Below are 25273 nucleotides of genomic sequence, written 5' to 3'. Positions count from 1 at the left end.
TAGATGGAAGGATAATATAAAATTGATTTTAAAGAAATAGAATGTGAGGGTGTGAACTTCCTTTATTTTGCTTAGGGCCCCCATACACACACAGTTTGGCCTCCCATTCGGCCTGCACAGTTTAAGACTGAAAGGCAAAACTGATGTGTGTGGTGCGGCCGGTCGGCCAATCGTTTGGACTGTTAGACCGTAGGAAACCTGTCAGTCCATCAGTTCTACCTGCAGGACGTAGCACGTGATGTGTGTGACTCAGCAATATAGGCTGGAAGACCATGACTGTGGCATGCAGCCTGCCGGTTTATCTGCGCGTGTACGGGGAAGGAAAGGGCGAGGGCAAACTGTGAAAGTTTTGCCTGTAAGGTCAATCAGAAGGCCAAACTGTGCGTGTATGGGGGGCCTTAGAAGAGAGACCAGTGTTGGGCTGTTATGAGCATAATAATGAACCTTAATGTTCTACAAAATTTTTAGAATTTCTAGACTAGATGAGCAACTGTCAGCATCTCAAAGAGGGCCCTGCTCAATGAAGTTAGTTGCCATTATATTCTGATTAAAGTATACTTTCTCACGTAGTCATATTGGACAGACGTTTCTGCCAAAGAAGCATGAAAATATTGATATGTTCTGTTTCAGAAATTACTCTCAGGCATATAGCAATTTATTAGAATTGCGTATGGTGGACACTAATGCCCTGGAAATTAAAACAGTGGCTGGATTTATCAACTATAAGCTCTGCAAACTGATGTTTCATTTAAGTCTTCCTCGTGATGCCATTGCTCAGTTCCGTAAACATACCGAACACTTCAAAAACCGGATAGGGCAGAAAGATCTGGCATTCGAACATCATGCATGGATGTCAAAGCAGTGAGTATGCAGATTATATATAGCATGTGTATGCAGTGGGTAGAACAGTACTGCTCCTCTTGTGTATAGACATATCTAAAATAAAACTTCAAAAGGAATGATTTGAAAAACTGGCTTAGAACATATATTGAAAAGTACCCTCTTCATATTCTAATTAAATTTGTCTCAACATGTAACAGCTCTGTGTGTAGTAGAATAGAGTTAATAGTCTTCATTCTGCACCCTGCATAGAACAATATGTGTGAAGTCTGAAGGGTTAGCTATTGTGTGAGAAAGGATAGAAACAGGCTGGATTTGCATGTATGCCGAAATGTATTTTATGCATATTTTCATAAGTTTTTGAAGCACAATCAGACAAATGTTCTGTAATATGTAGATAAATTTTTCATAGTGTCCAGCATAGTCACAAATAGACTTAACCTTTTGAGAACTTTTTATTCATGGCAGTTCATGCACAACATAAAAGTATTTTCATATTAGAGCCTAAAATTTCCATCTCAAATGCATCCCTTGTCACCATAGCATGGTATCTCCCTGGGTTGCAAATGGGAGAATCACACTGCAAATGTGGAAGGTTGTTGTGAATGTATTGAAAAACATTCATGGACAGCTGACAGGGAGTGGTCCTCCAGATTTGGGAATTGGGCATTGAGGCTAAAAACTCATTGTAAAAAAATAATTTTGTTGCAGAATGTTACACAAGGCCTCAGACTTGGATGGATTATTAGGATAGATGACCTAAGCTAAGTAAATTGGGCATGAGACTTGGTACATGGGATATAAGGAGCCTCACTCATAACAGTTGCAAGAGAAATACCAGAATATATGTTAGATTTGGTGGGAGTGCAAGAAGTCAGATGGGAAAGAAGTGGCATTGAGCCAGCGGGATGTTATACATTTTTCTGTGGAAATACAGGACAAAATCAGAACATAAATGTAGCTAATAGAGTCCTTGAAAATTTGAGAAATTTCAGAAAGTAAGAAATTAAGAATTGATTACTGAGGAAGTTAAGAGTAGACTGAATTCAGATCACAACCTTATGTTTAAAGCATGAAAATTGTAATATACAAAACTATAATTTGGCTATAGTCTTTTATGGGTGTGGAACTTTGTTTCTGACATTAAGGGGACAGCGTATGTAAATTGAGGGTATTTGAGAATGGGCTGCTGAGTAAAATATTTGGATCAAAGAAGGATGAAATGGTAGGAGAGCGGAGAAAACTTCATAATGAGGAGCTTCATAAGTTTTACTGTTCACCAAACATGATTAGACTGATCAAATGAAGGAGGATAAGATGGCAGATCATGTAGCACACATGGGGGAGAAGAGGAATGAATATAGGATTTTGGTGGGAAACCTGAAGGAAAGAGACCACTAGGAAGACCTTGACGTGGGTGAGAGGATAATATTAAAATGGATGTTACAGAAATAGGATGAGGTGGTATAGGCTTGATTTGTATGACTCAGGATGTGGACCAAATAAGGGCTGTTGTGAACACAGTAATGAACCTTTTGGTTCCATAAAATTTCAGGAAATTCTTGAGTAGTCAAGCAAATGGTGACTTCTCAAGAAGTGCTCAGCTTCATGTACAAGTAGTTAGTTAAGACTTTAGATTTATTTAATTGTTTTTTATTTAGTGAATGTTTAATTAGACAAACTTTAGTTTAAATTATAAGTAATTCATATCTTATCCACTGTCATATTAAGTGCTTAAAATTGAGAGAAATTTGGTGATTTCCTAACATTTCATACAAATTTCAACATATAATTTGTTTTCCTTGTTTTGCTTAAAATATTTTAACTTTAGCAGATAAGTAGAATGATGCACTTTATGCAGTTTCTGAAGAATGCATCATGTCAATAAATATACTGAGATGCAACTCAAAAATGTAACACCAAATATTCATGTACACCTGAGGATAACCCAGGTAAGGTACGAAACGTGGTGAAGATATCAACAGCAAAATAAAGCAGATGTTGACACAATAGTGTCTAACTTGTTTGTTTTCTGAACTTACTGTTGTGTAGACTGCCTCAAATCATATTCTTTTAATAATCATGAAATTTGGTCTCCCCATAAACTTTTTATGATGGCTCTCATAATTAAATCTGTAATGGTAAATTTAATTTGTTTTCATCAAGGTATAGGTGTTACACTGTTTTTTAATTTGCGCCTGATATGAAATTTAGTGTGTGGTACATGGCAGGAATACACTTTTGTAAATTTCTGAATGCTGTTTAGGTTTTGTGTGTTTGGTGATATTTTTGATGAGGCAATCCGACAAGGTTTACCTGCACTGCAAACACAGCACCCAGGATTCTACTATCAGCAAGCAGCACAGCATGCTGCAGACAGAAAGGAGGCTTGTTTAGAGCTTTGTAAGGTATTGAAAATAATGACATAACATAAATTGTATTCTGCTTTTAGATATGGAAGAGGGGTAGAAGGTATATGTGTATGTATATCTAAAAAGTAATGTTAAAAATGTAAGTACTTTGGAACAACAGTAACAAGTAGAAGTGTGTTTGGTTGTGAAAGTAGGAGAAGAGTAAATTTGGGAAATACATGTATTCAGGTTTTAAGTAGTTACTGTCACATCTGCTCTCTGAAGTGCTGAAGATCAATATGTGTAAAACAATTTTGCCAGCTTTGTATGAGTATGAAGAAAGGCTTGGTTTACAAGTGGATATTGAGTTCTCATTGCAGTGGCTGTGAAGGCTTCTATCATCTGGAATAGGCAGTGTTGTCTGCTTAATGCCGGTTTCTTACTTGGCTTACTTTTTGACTTTGAAGGTGGAGGCAATATGCTCCTCTGAAACACAGGTTGCCCTTCCCTGGAATACATGACAGTATATCCCAGGAGATACAACGCCTTCTTCATTATAGATGTCTGAAAACTAAAGTGTTCAAGAAGATAACTGGATCTAAGGGCATACACGAACAATTTAGGATATTACAAAACGAACGGTTTTGTGGATTAGACTGTTGTTGGAATTGTGAAATGTAAGGGTGTTAGTTTGGCTGGGCATGTAGCTAGAAAGGAGATGACAAGGAACCACACAGAATTTCAGTTGGAAATTTTCTAGGAAACTGGTCACTTGGAACATTGAGGAGGTGGAGGCAGTGATAGACTTTGATATTATTAGTAGTTAATCTTGAAATTCTGCTATCACGGGATCAGTCAGGTATGTGGGTTTTTTAAAGGGTCTTCCAGCCCATTCAGGGCCCAGGCCTCTTATTCAGTTCCATAATCATTTATGTAGTTAGGTAAGTATAACAAATCATATGATATTATGAGATTGGTCCTGTCTACCTTCTGCAAATGGAGGCCAAATGAATATATTTATCATTGTTTATTTATTTATGAGTTATTTAGCAACACTGCCAGTATTTGAGACTGAGGGAGTGATTAATGAATGATGAAATGGAAAGGATGTGGAAGGAAATGGTCATGGCCTTAGATACTGTGCTGGCACTAGGCTGGAGGGACTGAGGAAAACCACAAAAGAAAATAACCTCATTTGTCCCAACCAAAATTTGAACCTGGAATGTCCCAAGTACAAGTAAGGAGCGTTACCACTTTGGCTAATTTGGTTGGTCTTTATCATTGTTAGACTTACCCTCAAACATTAAATTGCTATCCAAAGATATTAAAGATTTCAAATTTTTATTGAAAAGCTATTTCACTGAACATGCTTTTTATAGTATTGATGAATATAAATCAACTTCTCAATGAACACTTTGTCTTGATTGTCTCTCCTACGGATAATATAATTACACAGCTTATGTATCTACTGCAACTGTATCAGTGTTTGTATTATTGTATATAACTGCACTAATTTATAATGGTTCTTAGTGTTTTCATTTGTCCTTGTATGGGTTAGGAATGTATATTTTATTATCTTATGTTCAAACATGGTTATGTATGTATATTTTATTATTTTATTCCTAAACATGACAGATTCTACATCCAATAGGTTGGTTTGACCTTATATGGATTGACAGAATGCAATAAATAAAGTAAAGTAAAGTAAAGATCATTTTCATGTTATACTCAATCTGTTTACAATTTGTTCCTTCTTGTCTCAGAAGCAGTTTCCTGCATTGCAGAGAAACTTACGGGTCCCGAAGATGAAGTAATATCCTCTATAATGTTAGAATTTGATTCAACACAGCACAGTGTACAAATCAGAAAGGTTTTTAATTTATGGCTGACACCATCAAAAAAAAAATTGTAGATATTTTGTTCTTATTGACCCAAAAGGCTGTGGACGTTTATCCAGAACCTGACCCATTGGCTGGCATGGAGCAGCTGGAGTTTTTTGGCCAGAGGGCTTGGCGTCCAGGAAAGTTAAGTGCCGAACCTCCTGACCCTGATAAAGAAAAGCTTGGAATTCAGGCTCTGCAGTACCAAGAGAAGCAGCGAGTGCACCATTCAGTAAGTGATATGCAGATGTAGAGCAGTAGGATATATGCCCAGTATATGTAAGTTAAATGAGCACTGGTTTATGATAATGAAGCCAATTTTTCTAATATCAATATTACAACTTTTGATAAGAGTGTACTAATAGTTAAAATATTTCATTCTTGAGCTGTTTATTAAAGCAAGGAAGTAGTTTCTGTTGAGAATACTTTGAAAAGTCATCCTCATTAAAACTACTGTGATCAGTCCTCCTTTTAGGTGGACATACATGGTTTAATGATAAAGAAGTATGTCCACTTCGTGACATTCAACCATGTATGTTGGTTGTGATGAATAATTGTTTGAATGTCAGCTGCCTGTTCCAGACTTACCTTGAGTGATCACAGTGTTCGTAGTCTCTCTCACGGCCTATCTTTTTTCTTGTCAGATCACAAATCTGTTGCAGTTGAGAGAGGGTTACTTGGTTAGATGCTAGATCACTGTGTCACTTTAAGCACTGTGCAGGCTCATAACACAGCAATGCTGAGAGGAGTGTACCCACTGTTACAAAATAGAGGCGCGGGCAGACATCAAGCCGGTGCAAGCTATTGCATCAGTAGCAGCAGCTGGATGTGGTTCAGTTGCTCTGAGAACAGAGCACCTGAATGAACAGGTCTTAGGACCCATTCTGGAGGAAGTAAAGACTGGACATCGCCAACCTCAGCCCCACGTACAAAAGCTACTGGGCCCAAGAATCGATTTCAAGAAGTAGTGCTGACAGTGCAACAACTGTGCTGCCACTTATGGCCCCTGAACCAGGAATCAGGGCAAATGCATCAGTACAATGTCGGGGCCCCAATCAAAAGGATAGTGATCGATGTAGCAGGGTCCTTCCCACGGAGTGGCCAAGGAATCTGATACCTCCTGATCACTTTGGATTATATTACAAAGGGGCTGGAAGCCTATGCCATTCCCAAGCAAAAGGCTTCAACAGTGGTAGAAGCGCTACTTACCAATTTCTGCCACTTTGGAATACCACTTGAGCTACATAGTAATCAGGGCCATAACTTCAAGTCTCGTCTCATGCAGGAGGTTTTGCAATGCCTGAGAGTGAGCAAGAGCAAGACACACACATGCCCCCCACCCCCCACCACCACCACAGTTGGTCAGTGTGATGGAACACTATATCAAAATGGTTGAGGATTACCTACAGAAGGTTGTCGCACCAGGTTTCATCCCAGCTAGCCAAGTGTTTGGGAGAGAACTCTGCCCTACAGCCTGCTGTTTTGGGCATCCCCATCACTGAATGGCCCATAATCGATCATGCAGAAAATTTGGTTGACCATGTACACAACATACAGAATTATGCCCTCCAGCAGCCGAAGCTGGCCATTGACCAGATGAAAACTCGTTACAACAGACTGGCCAACTGTGCAGGCTACCAGGAGGGTGACAGTGTCGGCCTCTATCACCCAACTCGCACAAAGGGGAAATTGTCCAGGAGGCCCATACAAGAGAGTGACACAGATAAATGATGTGGTATCCAAGATCCAGTGGAACTGTTGATCGAGGTTGATGGTGGTACACCTGGACCAGCTGGAACCTTATCAGGGAGCCGCTCAGGAGCAATGGGAGCACGTGGAAAGTAACCACCTTGCAAACCAAGCCAGAGGGAGGAAGGTGAGACTGATCACAGACGTCACAAGCACAGTCCTCAGAAAGTAGGAAATTGAGGTTCACTGTAGTCTATTGGGACAAATTGCCTGAAGAAGGGATCACTTTTGCTTATAGACCCATTGATAAGTGGTGACTCTGTAAACAGCAGCTGTTGCTAGGTAACACCCACAACATACACAACAAGAGAAGAACAGTGTTCTTTTGTTATAAACAAGGGGTAAAGGTAGTTGATAGTTCAGTTGTGTACAGGAGGCTGTGAAGAAAAGAGTCAGTTGCAAGAGTGCAGCTGTGAAGAGGAGACCTTATGTGAGACTCAGTGAGACTGTTATAGTTCCTGTAATACAATCTGTTGCCAGGAAACGGCTAGTGTAGGCTGTAATAAACTAAGGTCACTAGTGTGTCAGTGATCTGTAAAGTGTAGTCATGAGTTGTGAGTATGTAAGTGGTCAAGTGGTCAGTAAACTGAGTCACCAGTCACACATAATCGTGACAATATTGTAGTGAGCCATTTGCAGGTTCAGATAGCCCAGTGTATGGGGTCTCTGCTTGATTTATCACTGTGCATGTTTAGCCCCTGCTTGCTTCTAATTCTTACAGTGAGGGACATTGGATTCAGCTTGTGTAGAAGGCTGTGCATAAAATTCCCTATGCATTATGTAGCAGTGTTCTGATATGAATGTAGCAGTGCTGTGCCAACTGTAATGCGATTGGGGTTTCCCCTCATTCTCATTTTCAGATGGTTATTATAGGCTTACTTGGAAGTGCCATTACACAATTTAAGACATATCGTTGCCCGCGCATGAGAAGACATCTTGGTGAGTGTCCTTTTATTCAAAATATGAGTAGTGTATTCTATAAATGAGTAGTAATATTTAACAGCATATTATTTTTTCATTCCAGTGGTTCAGATGGCTGAAGAGTATTACAATTCACAGGATTATGGCAAGGCATTGACGTGAGTTGGTTTTGACCAGTAATGGTACATATTGTCACGTGTTGGGTATGTCATGCGCGACAAATAACTTTACGCCGTATTGGATCTAGCGAATTTATTCCACTCACTCTCAGTTACACAATTTACAATTTCACAATTACTGTCATCGGCAGTATCACAATTACTTCTCCTGCTTCCACTCACTCAGGCGAATGCTAGACTGCAACTGACTGGTTACTCAGTACTCACTACTCCTGAATAGTGTTTGCTGCTTCTTATTTAGGCTCGGCACGGGCAACATAGAGAACACCTTGCTGCTCGGCAACAGATATCAGGTATTGTTGTCAGGTGTTTCTACCTACACATTGCTTAGCAATAGTCGCTGTTGTGTGACGTCACAGCCTCGCGGGGAGGGGTGTTTACTGAGCGTTGCGTAATGTCACTTGTGGAAATGCAGAGTTCACATGACCCCTACTTCCTGTTGCGCCATCCACGTCACAGTATGTATTTGAGATGAGTAATATCAAAATGATTTGTAGGGCTCTCTGTAGGTTCATTGTTATTCATCCAAATGCTTGACAAAAGAAAGTGAATTAGAACCTTTGCGTAATCAACATTTGAGCACTTCCATGGGTAGGTGCAATATGGCCAACATTTTCTTTGTGTTGTGTAATGGTTATGGTTGTTTGGCATGTTTATAACTTAAAGCAAGCATAGAGCTCTTGATAACGACTGCAAGAGTCTCAATCCTGTATAGATAGCATACCAAGTATTAAACAGGTGAGTTCTTCACGCACATGTAGGTCCTCATATACAGCAACCATAAAACTTTTCTGATATAAATGAAAACTGAAATGATGTGATAATTTTTCACAGAATTCTGCAGTATCAAATATATTGGGAAACCATCAAGTATTTTTTTGAGTTGTTTCATGCGTGCAAGCAGGTGGATGAATGATTGGATATAATAGGCACTATGCATGGTTGCAAACTCACCTGAAAAGTGGTTCAGACCAAATGACATGCAGAAATTTTGTCAAGCACGATTATAGGGTACAAAGCTGTGTTCTTGAGAAATGTAACATGGGAAGAGGTTTATTATGCTTCTAACTCCAGTTCACACAGACTTGGCATGTGTCTGGTTGGATGACAGAACTGTCGGGAGGAAGTGCAAGCTGTGATACTGAAGTCTGTTTCTTTGCTGCAGGTTGTTGACACACATGTTGTGGGACTACCGCTGTGAAAAGTGGTGGCAATTGCTTACCAACATACTGACTCTGGCACTCAAATGTGCATACCTGTCTGCCAACATTCAGGATTATGTAGTGCTTTCATTGGAAGCCCTTGGGACTTCATCACTGCTCTTACCGGTAGAAAAGACACGAATATTCAACAATGTGATGAAAGTTCTGAAGGTAAGTTCTGATTTCTCTGTGTAATAAAGCAAAAGAGCAGTTAATATAGGTCAGAAGAGAATGCATTTATTGACTAGCCATGGAGTTTGTGTTGGTAATTGGATTTATTGGACTGTTACACACCATGACTACAACTATAGCACTTTCGCTAATTCACACACTCTCCAGTTCACTACAGCATGCACTAAGACTGCTCAGTCTTCTGCGTCTTCACCAGCCTTTGCTTGGTAATGGCGCCCCATGGCATACATTCCTCAGCTGGCTGGCTGCTATCCTGCTAATAACTGTGGCTCTCAGGGTCTGGTTTACAAGGGATATCCTCTTTTCCAGAAATGGTGGTACTGCCTTGTTAGGAGCCGTATGACAGGGCAGAATGATATTACGTGAAAGAATTCTGTGATGTCATGGAACATCAAACTCTTGCCAAAAATGTCTTTGCATTTGAAAAATGGTCTTAGTTTCAAAATAAGTTCTCACAGTGAAAATGAAATGACTCACTGTATGGTTCTCCATGACTATAAAACTGTGTACTAAGACATGTGCATGCAATATACACTTCCCCGTTTCCAGTGAGGCACCTACAGCAACGGTTTGAAATGCATCACATGCATTACCAATTCATAAGGGTGAGGATCTTAGTCATGTAGCCATAGGTTAGCATACTTTTCTTTTCTGTTTTCAGAAAACAGCACCAGAGCCAGAACCAGATGTCCCTGAAGAAGAGCTTGAGCATGCAAGAGATCTGTGGACCACAGCTGTTCATACTGAGCCCCTCGCAGTAGCTGTGGATATGAGCAATATCACGGCCTGTGTGGAGAGTAAAGCCAGGTTCACACAGCCTCAGTACAAGGCAGATCAGTATGTGGAGATTGAAGTGTTCATCAGGTATTGCATCACAGGGTCTTATAAAACCAGACTATAACTGATACTGTCTTGTTATTTTGATAAATATGGCATGCTTTAATTGCATTAATACTTTAGCCTAGTCTTGATTTCTGATGGTAGAAATGCCTTTATGACGATGACCTGTATTCATCATACATGTGAAGTGTTTCGCTGTAGTGTTGGCTGTGCCTTATGTTGGTGGTCAGTGGTGGCCATAACATGTATAGGCAATCTTGTATATTCTCAAAATAAACTTGTTGAACCTGATGAACCTTGCTACTTATTCATGCTTGAAAAGAATGCAAGCAGGTAATTCATCCCCGCCCCCATTTTATATTTAAGAGAACAAGGTGTTGGCCTTACAAAATAACTGTCAGTTTGATGGTCATAACTAATGAACCAGCTAAGCATGTGAAATTATGTTTCAATCCAAACAGTATGGTGTTCAGAGGATATGCCTGACAAAGTTAACATAAGTCAGAATTCATACTGGTGAAAATTATGTACAGCATTGGATCTATAAATTAGGTAATTATTCATTTACACTTCTGGCTGTTTCACCACATAAACTGAAGAATTTGAAGGAAAGTAGGCATCATATGTTCTTACCAGAACTTTTAGGGGCCTCCACCCAGCACCATCATCACTAGACCAGGCTAACCACTACAAGTGGAGTCTCTTCAGACACGCTCCCTGCTTGTCTGTAATACCCGTTCTAAGCGCAACAAACATTTGTTGTAGTTTCAAGAGGTTGTCTCAGCAAACATCGACATCCCACAACTGTGTCATGAATTTGACACATCATTTATTTGGTGTTGACACAGGAGCTGCTGCCCCCACCCACTGCAGTTCAGTCGACTCTCGGTGACAGTGAACAACCCCAGCTACAGTTCTGAGTTTGCTGTGTGTGAAAGCAGTTCCCAGGATGTCCATGCGTCAGGCAATCCCCTTCTGTTGTTCCACTGTCATGAAGTTCGCCGCTATGTGTGCCAGTTCCTGCCAGATGTCCAGGATGTTGGCAAGGAGATCCAGATCGGTTCCATTCTGCTGCATCTGGGGTCAGCACAGGAACGGAGTGCCATACTGCGGTTCAGCGGCACTGGGGCAGAGACAGCACCAAGTGATGGAATGTGTCCTGAGCTACAGCATTTCAGGTAAAATTGCCCCCTGCTTTGAGGGCTTTTGACATATGCCACAGCATTCTGATGTTCCATGCCATAGTTTCAATTTCTGCAGAAATTGTAGTTCTTTAATTTTAATTTTTTGGGACTATTCCAGTGACTGAATGACCAAAAGTAATTTCTCCGTGATCTAACTTTTGGAAATATACATAGAGTATATACTCACATAATTTACATTCCCATGATTTATGTATCCTACTTATATACAAGGAATTTTCCTGGGGAAAGGAATTAAATATTGTTATTTTTATCCTTTTTCTCCCAGTGTCTAGTTCTTGTAAAAAGGCAGTTATAATTAAATTCATTATGGTACGTGAATGGTATGATAATGAGGACCATGAAACATTTGTATTTGTGGTCTGCTGTTACCATTTCCACCCAAGAAAAGCAGTGGCTACATATTCATACTGTACATTGCATAATATTTTACAGGCAATCACCTCAACACATGCCAGACTTTGATAATGTGCGGCCACTTGCAACTGCTGAGATTGTTTCACGAGACTCAAAACTTGAGGTGAAAGTCTCTCATGATATGCCCGCTCTTCTTGCAGAATGGTACCCCATCAGGGTCATCTTGAAGAACAAAGAAAACTATAAAATTACAGTGATATCTGCAAATGTTAATCTCCAGACAAGTGGAGATGATCCCAATATTGAGCAATCCAGTAAGTTTCTTTGGGTACCTAAGTCAGGGAAGAAAGGAGAGTTTATGAACAAATCAGAATATGAACTTCCTGTGTTAGGTAATTTTAGCAGAATGTTGTACTTTCCAGCACACGCACAGGTTGTACTGCAAAGGTTTTCAGACTTTTTTCAGAATGTGCCAGCACTTGACATCCAGCGTGCCCTTGTATCATTGTATCCTCAAAAAGAAAATATACTGAGGTTTATGGGTATAGGTTAGGTTATGATCAGTTATTACTGTCATATGAATTTGGAACAGCAAATTTGAGATCTCGTGGTCATTTACAGAAGGTTTCACTAGGTAATCAATAGTTCCAGGAATAATATGGATGCAAAATTTTATTATTGCCAGTTGTATTCATAGCAGTGTTGAAGACAATGATCCCTCTATTGAACAAGTGTTGCTTATGATGAGAAAAAACATTGGCATCATAAGTTTCTTAACGTTATGTATGTGGAAAATTTTTGTATAAGGTAAGAGTATTTTCCTATCAGTATCATCCTAATGAGCAATTCCTAACTGGTCCAGGCTACTTTTCCACACTGTTTTGCACTAACTGTTATTGCAGGTTAGCTTTCCAAGCTGCTTATAGCTGGTAGTCCATAAAGGTACCATTCAGCCATGTCCTGCCCTCCTTCCTTGTTTGGGGAAGGAATGTTGACATTCCAGAATCTGAAAAATGTATGTCTGAATAGAGAATTTAGGTGAACCTGAGGCAGAAATACTTAGCATGCATGCAAAAGCCATTCTAATTTGTGATCAAAGAACATCAGTCAGTGTTTGAAGTACGAGAGGTTATGTAAGCATGAGAAATCTTTAGCTTCTTAGTTCTGATAATACTAAAGATTTCAAGAATGTTGAAATACTCGTCATTACTTTCATGTCTACATGATAACAGCTTCAAACATGTGTGCATAGAATAACAGTTCTTGGTGTTTGCTCTGTCTTTGTCTCCAGACAGCATAAAATCCATTTTGTTTGTCTAACAAATTGTGACTTGCAGGAGAGTGTACTGGGCATAAAATGTGAGATTTACTTTTATCTACAATTTTTAACTTTTTTTTTTTTTGGTATCCTGTTATGTTATAATATACAACTTCTTTAGGCACTGACATTAATATAGTTGTGTTGTGACGGTTTTAATAAAGAAGTTTAATTTTTACCATGATAAGTATTTAACACATTATGTGTGAGATGCATGCAAACGTGCTTTTTGGTCTTCATGTAAAGTGTAAAATATTGGGCAACTATGTCCAGTGCTAAGAAAGGTAAAATGTATTGATAAATTTTAGTAAAATCTCTCCATTATCAAATTTCTTGAGTTTCTCAAGTTGTCACATATAGACAGACAGATGAATATGGTGAAGCCAGTATACTCGTAAGAGTGGTTAGGTGCATGTTCACTATGTGACATTACTTTTCCAAAGTTTGGGTTGTTTGGCACTGATTTCTGGCAGAGAGATAATATGAATATAAATTGTTTTGCCTACAATCTCACCAAATTAAGGTAAGTTCTGGAAGGTTAAAAGTCTCTTACACTAAGTGCAGGTTATTTACTATTTGAAATTGACAGGAAAATACTAGTAATATATTTTTTTATTTTTTTTTTATTTTTTTGTATTTGACTTTGGCTTGGACCAGAACAAAAAAAAAGTTCAGTAAATGTGAAAATGTGATTTCACTCAGTGCAGTAATATCAAACTGCAATTTCACTAAATGTTGGAATACTAAATTGGCATTTCACTAAATGTGGGAGCAATCAGGATATAGGTAAATGCAGGAATGCTTAATTCGGATTTCACTGTATTCGCTGCTCAAGAAGTTCTCCATGCAGTGGAGACTTAAGAACCGTGAGAACTACAAATTTGATAACTACACGCTTTGAAAACCTCCTGTACCATATACACATTGCAGGACTCATGTAATTTGGAACCCTGCTGCGATGATGAATAATGATAATGCAAATTTTTAAAATGAACTAAAGGAAAGAAGAAAGAAAGAAGAAGAAAAAACAGTAATTCCAAAGAATTAACAGTTAGGTACTGATGCATGAAATCAGAATTTTTTGTCAAATAATTTTTATAAGCCTCAGATTTTAATTCTAAGAGCTACTTATGTTATGTAGAGTCAGAAGAGTTGAGATAGAATGATGAACAGGAGAAATGAAGGATAAAATGATTGTGATCTACTGTCAAGTTTTTTGCCTGGAGAGTCTTAGGAAAACTACAAGAGCCTTTGTTGTAATAGCTGGAATTTGGTTTGGGTTCAGACTGAGTGTATCCTGAATGTGACAGACACATTACTAATGTGCCAGCCTACTTGGTAGGTTCAAAGTATTCTTACATGCATGGAACAAGAGCCTGTGAGTTGTAGTCAAGATCAGTTTTGGGAAATATCTTTTAGTAGAAGTTACTTGATGTCATTTAGAAACTGCCTGTGAAGTGTAATGCTAACCTTCACGTCCTCAACACAAACCAAATTATATTTCAGCACAACTGTGTGAGGATGTCGCTACAGAATTAGTGCCACTTCCGTTGCTACTTTCTTTCGGTGACCTAGAGAAAGGCTCAAGCATGGAGAAATGTTTCTACTTGCGTGCCCATCGAGTTGGAAATCGCAACATCATTGTCAAGGTTGGACAATTCAGTCTATCTCATGACTGTGCCCAGTGGTGGGTTTTGGTATTACAGTAACATCAGTTTTACACACTTGGATTTTACATTTTCCCTGATTTTACATGCTTGTCATTTTGTCCCAGCCAGGTTCCAGTAAGAACAATATTAAAATGTAACTGATTTAAGATTCATCAAATTTGTATTCTTTCCAAATTTTGACATCATTTTTCAATTTCTTACAGTATGAAGCAACACAAATATTTCTTTATGTTTCATAAACATTAATTTCCTCAATTTTATGTTTATATTAGGTGGCCCCCCCTTCAGAAGTGAAAAATCTTGGTATCACTGTAGTGTGTTGAATCTTTGGATTATGATAATAAATGAGAGTTTGTAGTTGGTTAGTATGCAGGGCTATTTAAGGTAGATGATAAAATAAGAAGCACCTAACACAAGAGGGGCATATAGGGTACTGATATAACGCAAGATATTCCGTCTACACTGAACCATAGGAAAGAGGTTAACAATAGGCTTAGGTAAGACTTGAAAGAATCAGATTGGCAGTGAGAAATGGTCATAACTCTTTATGCAGCTTTCTTTCCAAGTTCACTAATGCCCCCGATGAACACTGTGGGGTGAGCCGTCGAGTCCCTCGACCCTGTGGGTCAAGAACCCAGTTCTCCTACCCACTTAGACCCGTGAACTCCTAATCAATATGGGTAAGGGACAGGCTCATAAGACGACTTGCTTGTACGTGATGCACTATGCCTCCCCAAGGTCAAGTAGGGGATCTCGGGAGAGGAAAACCACTGTCAGCACTATGGGCCAAGCTGGACGGATCTGCTGGTCTGAACTAGTAGGGAACACACACACCACCCAAGTATACACAAATACGACTGGCGTTTCCAACATATAAATAAATGTGTATATTGATAACAAAAGTATACAGGTGTACTCTGCCTGATGGGCAGGCACTGGTCAAAACATAATCAACCGTTTATACAGAATTACTCTGTGGCTAAGCGCACAGACGCAAGCATAGGCACGCCTCATGGCATTGATCAATTTGACTAGGAAAAGACTGTACTCTGGCGAGCCTTAAGGGCACAAGAAATATACACTCATACTGACACGCCTGAAGGGCGACCGGCTATTCAAGCCAACTCAAACTTCAAACAAATCCATTTACTTACGCCACACGGCGTTGTGGTGAAAAGGAAACCAAATACAACAGTAAGTCACTTACTGGCGTTTCCAAATTACAAACACAAGATTAACCTCGCGACTTGATACAACCTTCATCACGTCGCGAGGGCGCTCTTCCCCCTTCGGATACTGCAAGGGCCGAAACGAAATTTCACAAACTCAATTCAACCTGAACACAGAATTTAGAAGCAGCGAAGTTACCTGACCGGAGGTATCGGGAAGAGAGAACGAAGCATTCATTCAGCGTAACCAAGAAACCTCGCATTGCTTCCAGGAGGGGGGGGACAAGGTCAGCTGACCTGACGTCAGCAAAGACTATAAGTGGAAAAAGAGGAACGGCTCGCATCCCGGCGTTTCGGGGGGGGGACTCCAAGGAACTTCACAGGGAAGAACCGTTGCACGGTTCAGGGGATTAAATGTATCTGCCAGTTATTGTCTGTGAAATTTTCCCTTTGTTTGTATGTTAAGTGGATCCCTTGTTCCCACAGCATGGCAGGTCCTGAGGTTGCTAATGGAGCAGATGATCTTTAGATACTGAGGGTGTATGTGATTGTACTGAATAAGCAGTTGAGGACAACCTCTATTTTGGAGGTTGGGCAGGAGGCTCAGAACAGTTCAAACCAGCATGTTATGCAGTGCTACAGGGAGGAAGAAAGCCTGAGTGGAGAACCCCATTTCGAAGCCCTGTGTTTAGATGGGAGGATATGCATAGGATCTGCCTAGCTCAGGGCAGGAGCTGGTGGTGGGCTGCTGTGAACACAATAACAAACCTTCATTTTCCAAACTAGGTGGTAAATCGAGCAGCTTCTCGAGAAAGCCTGAGGGGGGAACCCCATTTGGAAGCCCTGTGTTTAGTTGGGAGGATATGTGTAGGATCTGCCTAGCTCAGGGCAGGAGCTGGTGGTGGGCTGCTGTGAACACATTAACAAACCTTCATTTTCCAAACTAGGTGGCAAATTGAGCAGCTTCTCGAGAAGGACTGTGTTCCGTGGAGTTAGTTGCAGTTGTGTTAAGTGTAATGAGTAACTTCTGTTGTAGGTAACTTATAACATGGCCATAAACAGAGATTCTCAGAGAGTGGAGAGTTCATGTGTAAAGGAAGAATTAATCAGTGTGCCTGTTGTGAAACCCTTTGACATCACGGCAAAGTTTTTCTCACTCAAGTTTGAACCTATTGCAAAGACATTTGCAAAGGAACCATTCATTGTTATGCCACATGTGAACTGCGCTTCACCTTCTCCACTGATAATTGAAGACAGTACCGTTGATCTGGTGAGTTTTAAATTTTCACAGTAACAGTGAAATTTTTCTGGGCCAGTAACATTTAGTTTAGGTGAAATGAACTTTGTTTGAGTCAAACAAGGGAAGACAACTTTAGAAACTGTTGTTGAATCGAGTATGTATTATTGGGCTGTTGTACATGTCTAAGTTAATATTGCCTTTATGATTTGAAGGCAATTTCCTACCATGTTTGTAATTCTTAATGCATAGAGGATGATTCATACAATATCTCTGTAGGTATCTTTGTGATCTACCTCTGTATGGAATTCTATGTTCTTAGTTCCAATGTTTCATTAGTTGCCATCAAACTGAGAACTAAACATAGATGTTTAGATTCCTTGCTGTTTTGTATTCCACAAAAAGAAGACTTTGAGAAAAGTACACTGAACAGGTTGGTCTAGCAGTAACATTCTCTTCTTGTGTTTATGATGTGTTCAGTTGAAATCTGAGCCAGGATTCCACCTATGCTGGCCCACAATTTTCATTATTTTCCTCAGTCCTGGGAAATTCCAGGATGGTGCCTCAATTAGGCCAGAACCACTTCCTTCCAAGTCCTTTCATCTTAGTAATTTAGTAGTTGATGCTGTATAGCCTGCAGTACTAAAAGCATCAAAAGCAACCCCCCACAGAATCTGCTACAACAAAAATACACATATGTATGTACTGTATTAATTACTGCTGTCACTCCTACCTCATGAGTTTATATGGCTGCCATGTTCATATTATTGGTGATAGGGAGCCATATTCATATTATTGATTGCAGGAAATTAAAAAATGTGAAAATAGTCACTCCAAGTGCTATAATGTTATGTCACATTTCATGAAAATCCATCTGTTGGTTTAAAATTGAGGGAGACACAGTGATGTCATAAGTCTGTCTTGCCTTAGTGAGGGAAGTAGATCCGCAAATGATGATCATATTTTGATGTGATATATCTGTGTCATCTAGTCACAGCAGGTGCTCTCTGTGGATGCCAAGCTCCAGTCACAGCTTCAGTCTCTGCACCTCAAGAATGGGGAAACTGCAGCTGAGGCTTTCTGTGTCACTGTCAGTGAACCCAGCGACCAGCCTGTAGCCCTTGGAGTCTACACTCTCAAATGGAAGAGGTAGAGTTGCAGTACTCTAAACTGTTTCTCCAGAAATATGCTAACCCACACATCCCACAGCTGAGTTAATAGAGGCTGACTGTGAGTATGTATTTGACCTGTTAAAATGTATGGGTAAATAGATTTAAGTCTATTTCTGGAGCCCTTTGTCCAATATAAATATCTGAATGAAGCAAACGCTTAAGACTATGAGTGAATGGATTTTGTTAAGCAGGGAATATACTAGGTATATCTGGAGTCTTGCTATAGATTGGCTCCAGAGCTCAAAGAATATTTGTCAATGTTCAAATTTCTTACGATTTATGGACTTCCATTCTGAGTTACGCTTCCTTTTCATATGGCTTCCTGTAATAATACAGTGTTTGTTTACCATTAGGGAAGGAAGCAAGGGACTTGTGACTAGCAGCAGTGTCACGATGCCAACAATACATGTAGAAAGTGCACCACTGTATGTACAAATGAACCTTCCGGCACATGGCTGGGTACGCACACCGATGGCTGTATCGTACCACATTCACAATTATACTTCTCGGCTGCTTGAGTTGGAGCTTAGCATGGAGGCAAGCGATGAATTCATGTTTGCAGGGCATAAGCAGGTAGATCACAGCATTATTCAAGAAATTAAAATTATATGTGTGACTCTTTCTGTTGGAGCCTCAGTAACATGAACTGTAGTAATTAATGATGCCACCAGCATAACCGAGAACCATTATTGGTAAGTGCGATTATTCTGTTTCTTACTGTAATGCAGTGATGCTGCGAAAATGTATGAGATGGGGCCTAGTTAGTTAGTTATTGGAGAGGGTGGGTTTCCCCATGCACTTAGACCTGTATTGGTCCATTGTGCTTCCCTCTATGATTTCTACCAGTCTCTATATCCTACCGGTACTGGTGCTTACCATCAGTCCCGCCCAGCCAGCGAGACCGGCTCTACTAGCTGAGAGGTATCTATAATGCTTCCCCCATCTACCAGAGGTATTAGAGACTACTGTTGGGCGGGAAACGTCCGTAATTTGGCTCAGTGACCTCCTTTGGAGATATGAGGTTCTTTTACGTGCCGTAAAGCTATGACACGGGACCCACGGCTTAAAGTCCCTCCCGGAGGACTTGTTCCCTGAATTTTTCCGCCCTTAAAAATTCAACGACCTCCGCCGGGTATTTGAACCCGCGTACTACGAGTCATGAGGTGGGAACATTACCTCTAGACTACGGAGACCGCTTGGGGCCTGGTTACTAGAGGGGTATGATGACTGTGTTTTGGGGTTCATGAATTATTTGATGAATGGAATAGTATGTGCTCTTTAAAGGGGAAGTACCATTGAATGATGTGTGAGAGACAGAATGGAGAAACCTCAGATGCTGTCAGATCTCATTCCTGTGGTTGAATATATGAACATCTTTACAAAGAAATGCCTTTGTGTTCTGAGAAAGTGCCATTGATATTCCATGAAAAAGGTGTTAAAATCCCATGGCCTTTCTGTGTATAGCTTAAAGAAAATGCCTAGTAAGTATGTTAGACATATAAGCAGTAATTCACAGGAATGGTAGTTTCTCTGCGGTCCAAGCAACAATAGAAGAACTGTTGAGAGGCATTCTCTGTGTGGTCCATGCCAAGGCTATATAACATGGAGCAGCTGCAATTATGAGGGAGTCTTGGGACAGCAGTGAGGTAGGAGTTTGGTGTGAGATGACCACCAGCCTGGAAGTGAATTGTGAGACAGTCACTGGCCAGTAAGGGCATGAACATGGAAGCTGAGGAAGGTGCAGCATTGATGACCAGGCAACAACTGGAGAAGATGAAGCAGACTGAGAAGACTTAGTGCAAGCTGTGGTGAATTAGCGATAGCACTGTAGTTACTAGTGTGCACTAGCTGCCAGAGTAGGAATTGCACTGTCAACATTAAACGCTATTATTAAGAACGGGAAAAGAATTGAAAAGTGTTACTCATGATGTGGCAGGTTCTCTGGCCAAAGGGAGATCTTGGAACAGTCACCATTTCAAGAACTGGGGAGTTTGTTGATCACATGGTTTAAATAAGCTAGAGGTTGCAATGCAATAACCAGTGGCACACTGATGGTCGTTGAAGATTTTAAAGCTTCTGATGGTTACGAGCAGTGGAACACTGTTGTTTACAAAACTGTATCAGGAGGGTGCAGAATGGGGGAGTGGAGAAGGGAACATTTACTCAAAATTATTAAGGGTGTCATGCTGATGAGACTGGCTGTTCATCAGGCTTCCACCACACAAGACATTGCATGAAAGGGGAGCCCTGTAACGGTGGATAGAAGTCCAAGGAGAGGATCTCAGAGAGACAGGATGGGGTGGTATGGGCTGGATTGATCTGGCTCAGGACAGGGACCAGTGGAAGGCTCTTGTGAACACAGTAATGAACCTTCGGGTTCCAAAAAATATTGGAAACTTCTTGAGTAGCTGTGCAAGGGGCAGCTTCTCAAGAAGAGCTCGGCCTCGTGGAGGTAAGTAGTTCATACAGTATAAATTTAATTTAATTTTGGTAGCTACATAAATTTTCATGTACTTGATTTTACATTCATTTTAAATGGTCCTGTCAGAAACGTAAAGTCTGGTTTCACTCTATTACTTCAGCCTAGGTTAAGAATTCTTATTGTTTTAATGGCTTGTGTCTATGTGTACAGCCCTACTGCTACTCCCACTGTAAGACCTGAGTCCATTTCTTTTCCCAACTCACGTTTTGCAGATTGCGAGTACAACGAGTAGAACAGCTTCAGTATGCAGTTTGACTAACCTTGAAGGTGAAGGTTACAAGCTAGATTAGAAAGTGAGCAATCATACTTCATTTTTAAATATAATTCTGTATTCTATTACAATGCAGTTTGTTATTTGATGTCATATACATTTGCTGTATAGCTTACAGTTTTGAGGAAATCATTTACTGGTCTTAAGAAACTATGTATGTAATTTGTAATTATGATTATGTGCTGTTGGGTGTGCAAATAACATGTTATTTCTGAAACTCAGAAACTGGTTCAGTACTTCATTTTGGTATTTATTTGTAGAAATTTTCTTCTAGAATAAACAGAGGCCTTCAGAAAGTTATTATTCACACTGAAGTGTTGCTACAGCAACTGAGCAAATGTTAAAAATTTGTTACTCAGTCACAAGTAATTTGTAGAAGTTCACTGTCAAATATCCCTCAGTTGGTGACAGTGTGCAATATTACTGTGGTGTCATGATTCAGCCAGTGTTTCAATCGGTCATAATATGTCCTCCTGCGTGTACGTGCAACTGAATGGTCAAGCGTTTGAGTTACCAGTATTACATACCCTTGAAACTCCTGAATGTTGCAACAAAATACTTTTCAGGTGCTTACAAAGCATAAGAAAAGCCCTTTGTAGCCAATTTATGCTGTGCAACATGAGTATACCATTGTATATACACACAAAATCTGATTTTTCCTTTGAGGCTGAGTGTGTGATGTCACAGCTGCTGATCTTACCAGAAGTACCTCAGAAGATATGTTACAATCTATATCCTCTGCCACCTGCATTGGATGGCAGTATGATGTTTCTGCAGCTACAGCTGTACACCTTGCCAGAATCACTTTTCAAGATGGATTGCAGTTTGTATCATCTGTCATCTACACTGGTTGACTGTGTGATATTGTTACAGTTACAGCTACGCATATTACCAGAATCAGTCCACAAGATGTGCTACAACCTGTATCCTCTGCAGTCTGGACTAGTAGCCCTGCCACGCTTGAGACTTACCATTTCTGACCAAGGCAATATTCCGATCAGGCAGGCTGAGATCACTGAGCTCCTGGACCGATCATTACCTTCACATGTATTTGTTATGGTAAGTGTTACCAAGTGGCACCAGTACTTTTCAGCATGCTCTCATATATCATAAAAGGCTGAGTTATAAGGCACTATTCAGTATATACACCCACAGTGTGTATTGAAAATAACACATTTACCAGGAAGTAATATCTGAAAGAGGTGCACAAGCTTTAATATCCTTGCAAACCTGAAATTACTGATAGAAAACACCAGTGAAAGTGAATTACTTAAAATATAGTTAAGGGGACATACATTAAAGTAGCCTGAACCAAATTTAGACCGGATACCTTTTGTTACTGGTTGAACTGTGGACCAAATTGAGGTTACTTTGTTGCCAGTCTTAATACATGGCATATAGAGGGAAGAAGAAGGGTAAAGGAGGGAGAGGAACAACTGGAATAGTATGACTTGTGTCAGTGAGACCCTCTCTTTGTGTTTCAGCCTCAAGGCAAAGGAAGTCCAGCTGCCATCAAGGTTGCCTCATGAAGAGAACAGGTGGGCACAGTCTCACACGGTCCCAACAGTCTTGTGGCCAAAGCTTATGGAATGGCTTTGGCTTTCAGGACTGGATTGCTTTAAATTTTGAGAATTTTCCAGCATTTCAGAAAACCATTCAGATGTCATCTTCAGGGTGACTTCAGGAAGGTTTTGGCAGTTCTTACATAGATGTTGCATTAGGCAGTATGTTGGAGGTGAAGCCATGATGGATGGACAGAGAGTTGGGATTCTAACCAATAGGGAGCATCCATGTAATTAATGAAAAGAGAGGATGAGCAGTGCTCTGGCAACCAGGTTGTCTTGAGATAAGGTGGGAGAAATGTTGGAGTTCAGAGATAGCTGAATGAAGGTGATTCAGCGGTGGGTTTGGGGGAGGAAGAGATGAAGGCAGGTTTACATAATCTTAATCTGCTTTCATGGCTAAAATTGTGGAGCTGTTGTTTTGATGGTAGGTCTGGATATTGGCTACAACTTCCCTTTTGTCCCTCTTGCTGTATAAGCAGGGGACCTTGTAATAAACTGCATATTGTAACAGATTTAATGAATACGTTGCCAGGCAACAGCTCTGTAAACACAGTCCATTGCTAGGTTATGCAACAGTGGAGGAGGCTGTGTTTTCTGTGCCTGCAGTGGCGTCACAACATGAGATAGTGATCACATGACATGTGTTTACTGTTGGCCAATGTCCATCCCTTGGCTATATAAGTGAGCGGAATTCCTAAGCTGGCATAGATAGTAGTAGCGGCAGAATCATACAAATGGAGCAAATTGGAACCAGGAGTACAAAAGAGTACAGGAGGTCGGCCTGGGAGGATTTAATGTGTGATTTGAAGACTTTATTTATGCGTAATATTTGGAGTGTGTGATTCAGTGAGACTGTTATAGTTCCCATGTTCGTAAATCCGTGAAAACCAGTGCAGATAGACTGAAGATAGTGTGGAGTGATTGTACATTATGTAAAGCAGCAATAGTATAATAATTAATTGTAGTTACAACCTGTAGGTTATTAATAAATCCAGTTACCAATCCAAACCCGCATCTTAGTCACCCAAACACATGACAATATGTTTGAATCAGGGATTGTCTGTTCTTAGTGGGCCTGAAACAGGATGTCATTTTGTTAAATGATTTCTGGATTACATAAACCAAACAGAACTACAGTGTGTCAAGTTCATTCTCCAAGCCGATGGCTACTCCCTCCAGGACATAACAGAGCATCAAAGGCCAGTTCCATCAACAGGAGCAGTGAGCAAGACTGCATGGCATACCTATGTACTTTACATTCACAGCACCACGGACTGCATCTCCAGGCTACAGAAGGAAAGAGGCATTCACAGAATCCAAATGCCATTTAACTAAATGGCATCCTGCTTCTTGTCCACCAATGATAGACAACCCTCATGACTTAAAAACTGAGAGTTTACAAGGTCCCCTGCTCATGTGGCAAGGTGTACATTGGCCAAACAGGCTGTTATATATCCACCAGGATTTCCAAACACATCAGAGGCACCAAGCGGGAGAACCAGTGGTCAGTGGTAGCTGAATATTCTGTAGAAACAAAATACAGCATCAGCTTTGACAGCACAGATGTTATAGCCAATATCTGGCTCTACCATTAACACACCCATAACTTTAACTGTGAAGACAGCTACAGACAGAGTAAAACCTGTCTTCAGCTTTCCCCCACCAAACCCAACAGTGAACAACCTTCATCCAGCAATCACTGAACTTCCATCCTGTCTGTATGAGGGTAAAAGAAGAATCCCTTTCCTGTTCACATAGGGGAAGAAAGAAAGGACTGGCAGGAGGAAAGAAAATCTTAATTTTGTGTCCTAAACATGGTTTTGCTGAAATGTTTATTCCTCCTCATCTCAGACCACCTGGTTGCCAGAACATTATTTCATAACCTCTTTTCATTAAGTGTGTGGCTACTGAAACATTTCTCTTCACCTCTTTCCATTAACCACATGGGTGCTCCCTATTGGTTAGCTTCCTGCTCCTATGTTCATCCACCACATGGATGCTCCCTATTGGTTAACATCCCGCTCCTATGTTCATCAAGTCACGGCTTCATCTCCAACACTCTCCCTAGTGTGAGAGTTGTAAGAACTACCAAACCCATTTCAGTCATTAACCCTGAAGGTAGCAGCTGCAAGGTTTGCAAACATTGGAAAACCCTCAACATTCAATGCTGCCTAGCCCTGAAAGCTGAAGTCACTCAATAGTAGTAAGACTGAAACTCGTTGAATTCTCTATCCTGTACAATGAAACTTACCACACCAGCTCCCAAAGTATTGAACATGTATTTATCATTTTTATCTCAGTTATAACTCAGTATTTTTCCCATAGTCCAGATTGTCATAATCTTGAGCCTTTCTGGTATTACACCATGTGGCCTGTTTTGGTTTCATGGAATCTCTAGTTTGTTGCTTGTATTTCATTACTTTCATCTAAGATATACTCACAAAGTTCCATTGAATTTGTTTAGTGATTAATTTGTATTGTTTGTTTCCCTGTCTTGATTCTAGGTACGTGTTACATGTGGAAGATGGTCCCTCTCTTTATCTCATTCCCTGTCATTGCAATCTAAGTTTGGAACTCTTTGGAGTGTTTGTCAGCTATTGTTATTAACACCCTTCTTGTGAGATATGAAGTTACCATAGTGATGATAATGATGAGATCTGATGTTATGTAGTCTGG

General features: G+C 40.2%; 2 protein-coding genes across 8 annotated transcripts in view; one reads left to right on the top strand and one right to left on the bottom strand.

Moving 5' to 3' along the window:
• The window catches only part of LOC111862891 (trafficking protein particle complex subunit 11), a 35109-nt gene that overhangs the window by 9554 nt on the left and 282 nt on the right, over positions 1–25273 (top strand). For 6 of the 7 annotated variants that reach the window (XM_023848679.2, XM_023848682.1, XM_023848677.1 and 3 more), the window contains 15 exons: positions 631–861; positions 3107–3248; positions 5130–5303; positions 7681–7759; positions 7845–7899; positions 9086–9293; positions 9976–10178; positions 11003–11332; positions 11792–12027; positions 14538–14680; positions 16907–17140; positions 18099–18256; positions 18633–18852; positions 21906–22091; positions 22517–22570. In XM_023848679.2, coding sequence (XP_023704447.1) covers positions 631–861; positions 3107–3248; positions 5130–5303; positions 7681–7759; positions 7845–7899; positions 9086–9293; positions 9976–10178; positions 11003–11332; positions 11792–12027; positions 14538–14680; positions 16907–17140; positions 18099–18256; positions 18633–18852; positions 21906–22091; positions 22517–22561 — 2644 coding nt within the window. In that variant the 3' untranslated portion in view covers positions 22562–22570. Of the gene's footprint in view, positions 1–630; positions 862–3106; positions 3249–5129; positions 5304–7680; positions 7760–7844; positions 7900–9085; positions 9294–9975; positions 10179–11002; positions 11333–11791; positions 12028–14537; positions 14681–16906; positions 17141–18098; positions 18257–18632; positions 18853–21905; positions 22092–22516; positions 22571–25101; position 25273 lie in introns of those variants that run through there. The other variant, XM_023848680.2, reaches the window with a different exon arrangement.
• Positions 23568–25273, bottom strand: part of LOC111862893 (carboxypeptidase D) — a 35102-nt gene continuing 33396 nt past the window's right edge. The window contains exon 11 of the mRNA XM_023848687.2: positions 23568–24121. The gene's annotated coding sequence lies outside the window, so the exon portion shown is untranslated. The remainder of the gene's footprint in view (positions 24122–25273) is intronic.

Source organism: Cryptotermes secundus, unplaced genomic scaffold, assembly GCF_002891405.2.
Source record: "Cryptotermes secundus unplaced genomic scaffold, Csec_1.0 scaffold528, whole genome shotgun sequence".
Taxonomy (NCBI): Eukaryota; Metazoa; Arthropoda; class Insecta; order Blattodea; family Kalotermitidae; genus Cryptotermes; species Cryptotermes secundus.
The sequence above is the reverse complement of the archived record's forward strand: the minus strand, read 5'-3'. Positions and strand labels throughout refer to the sequence as shown.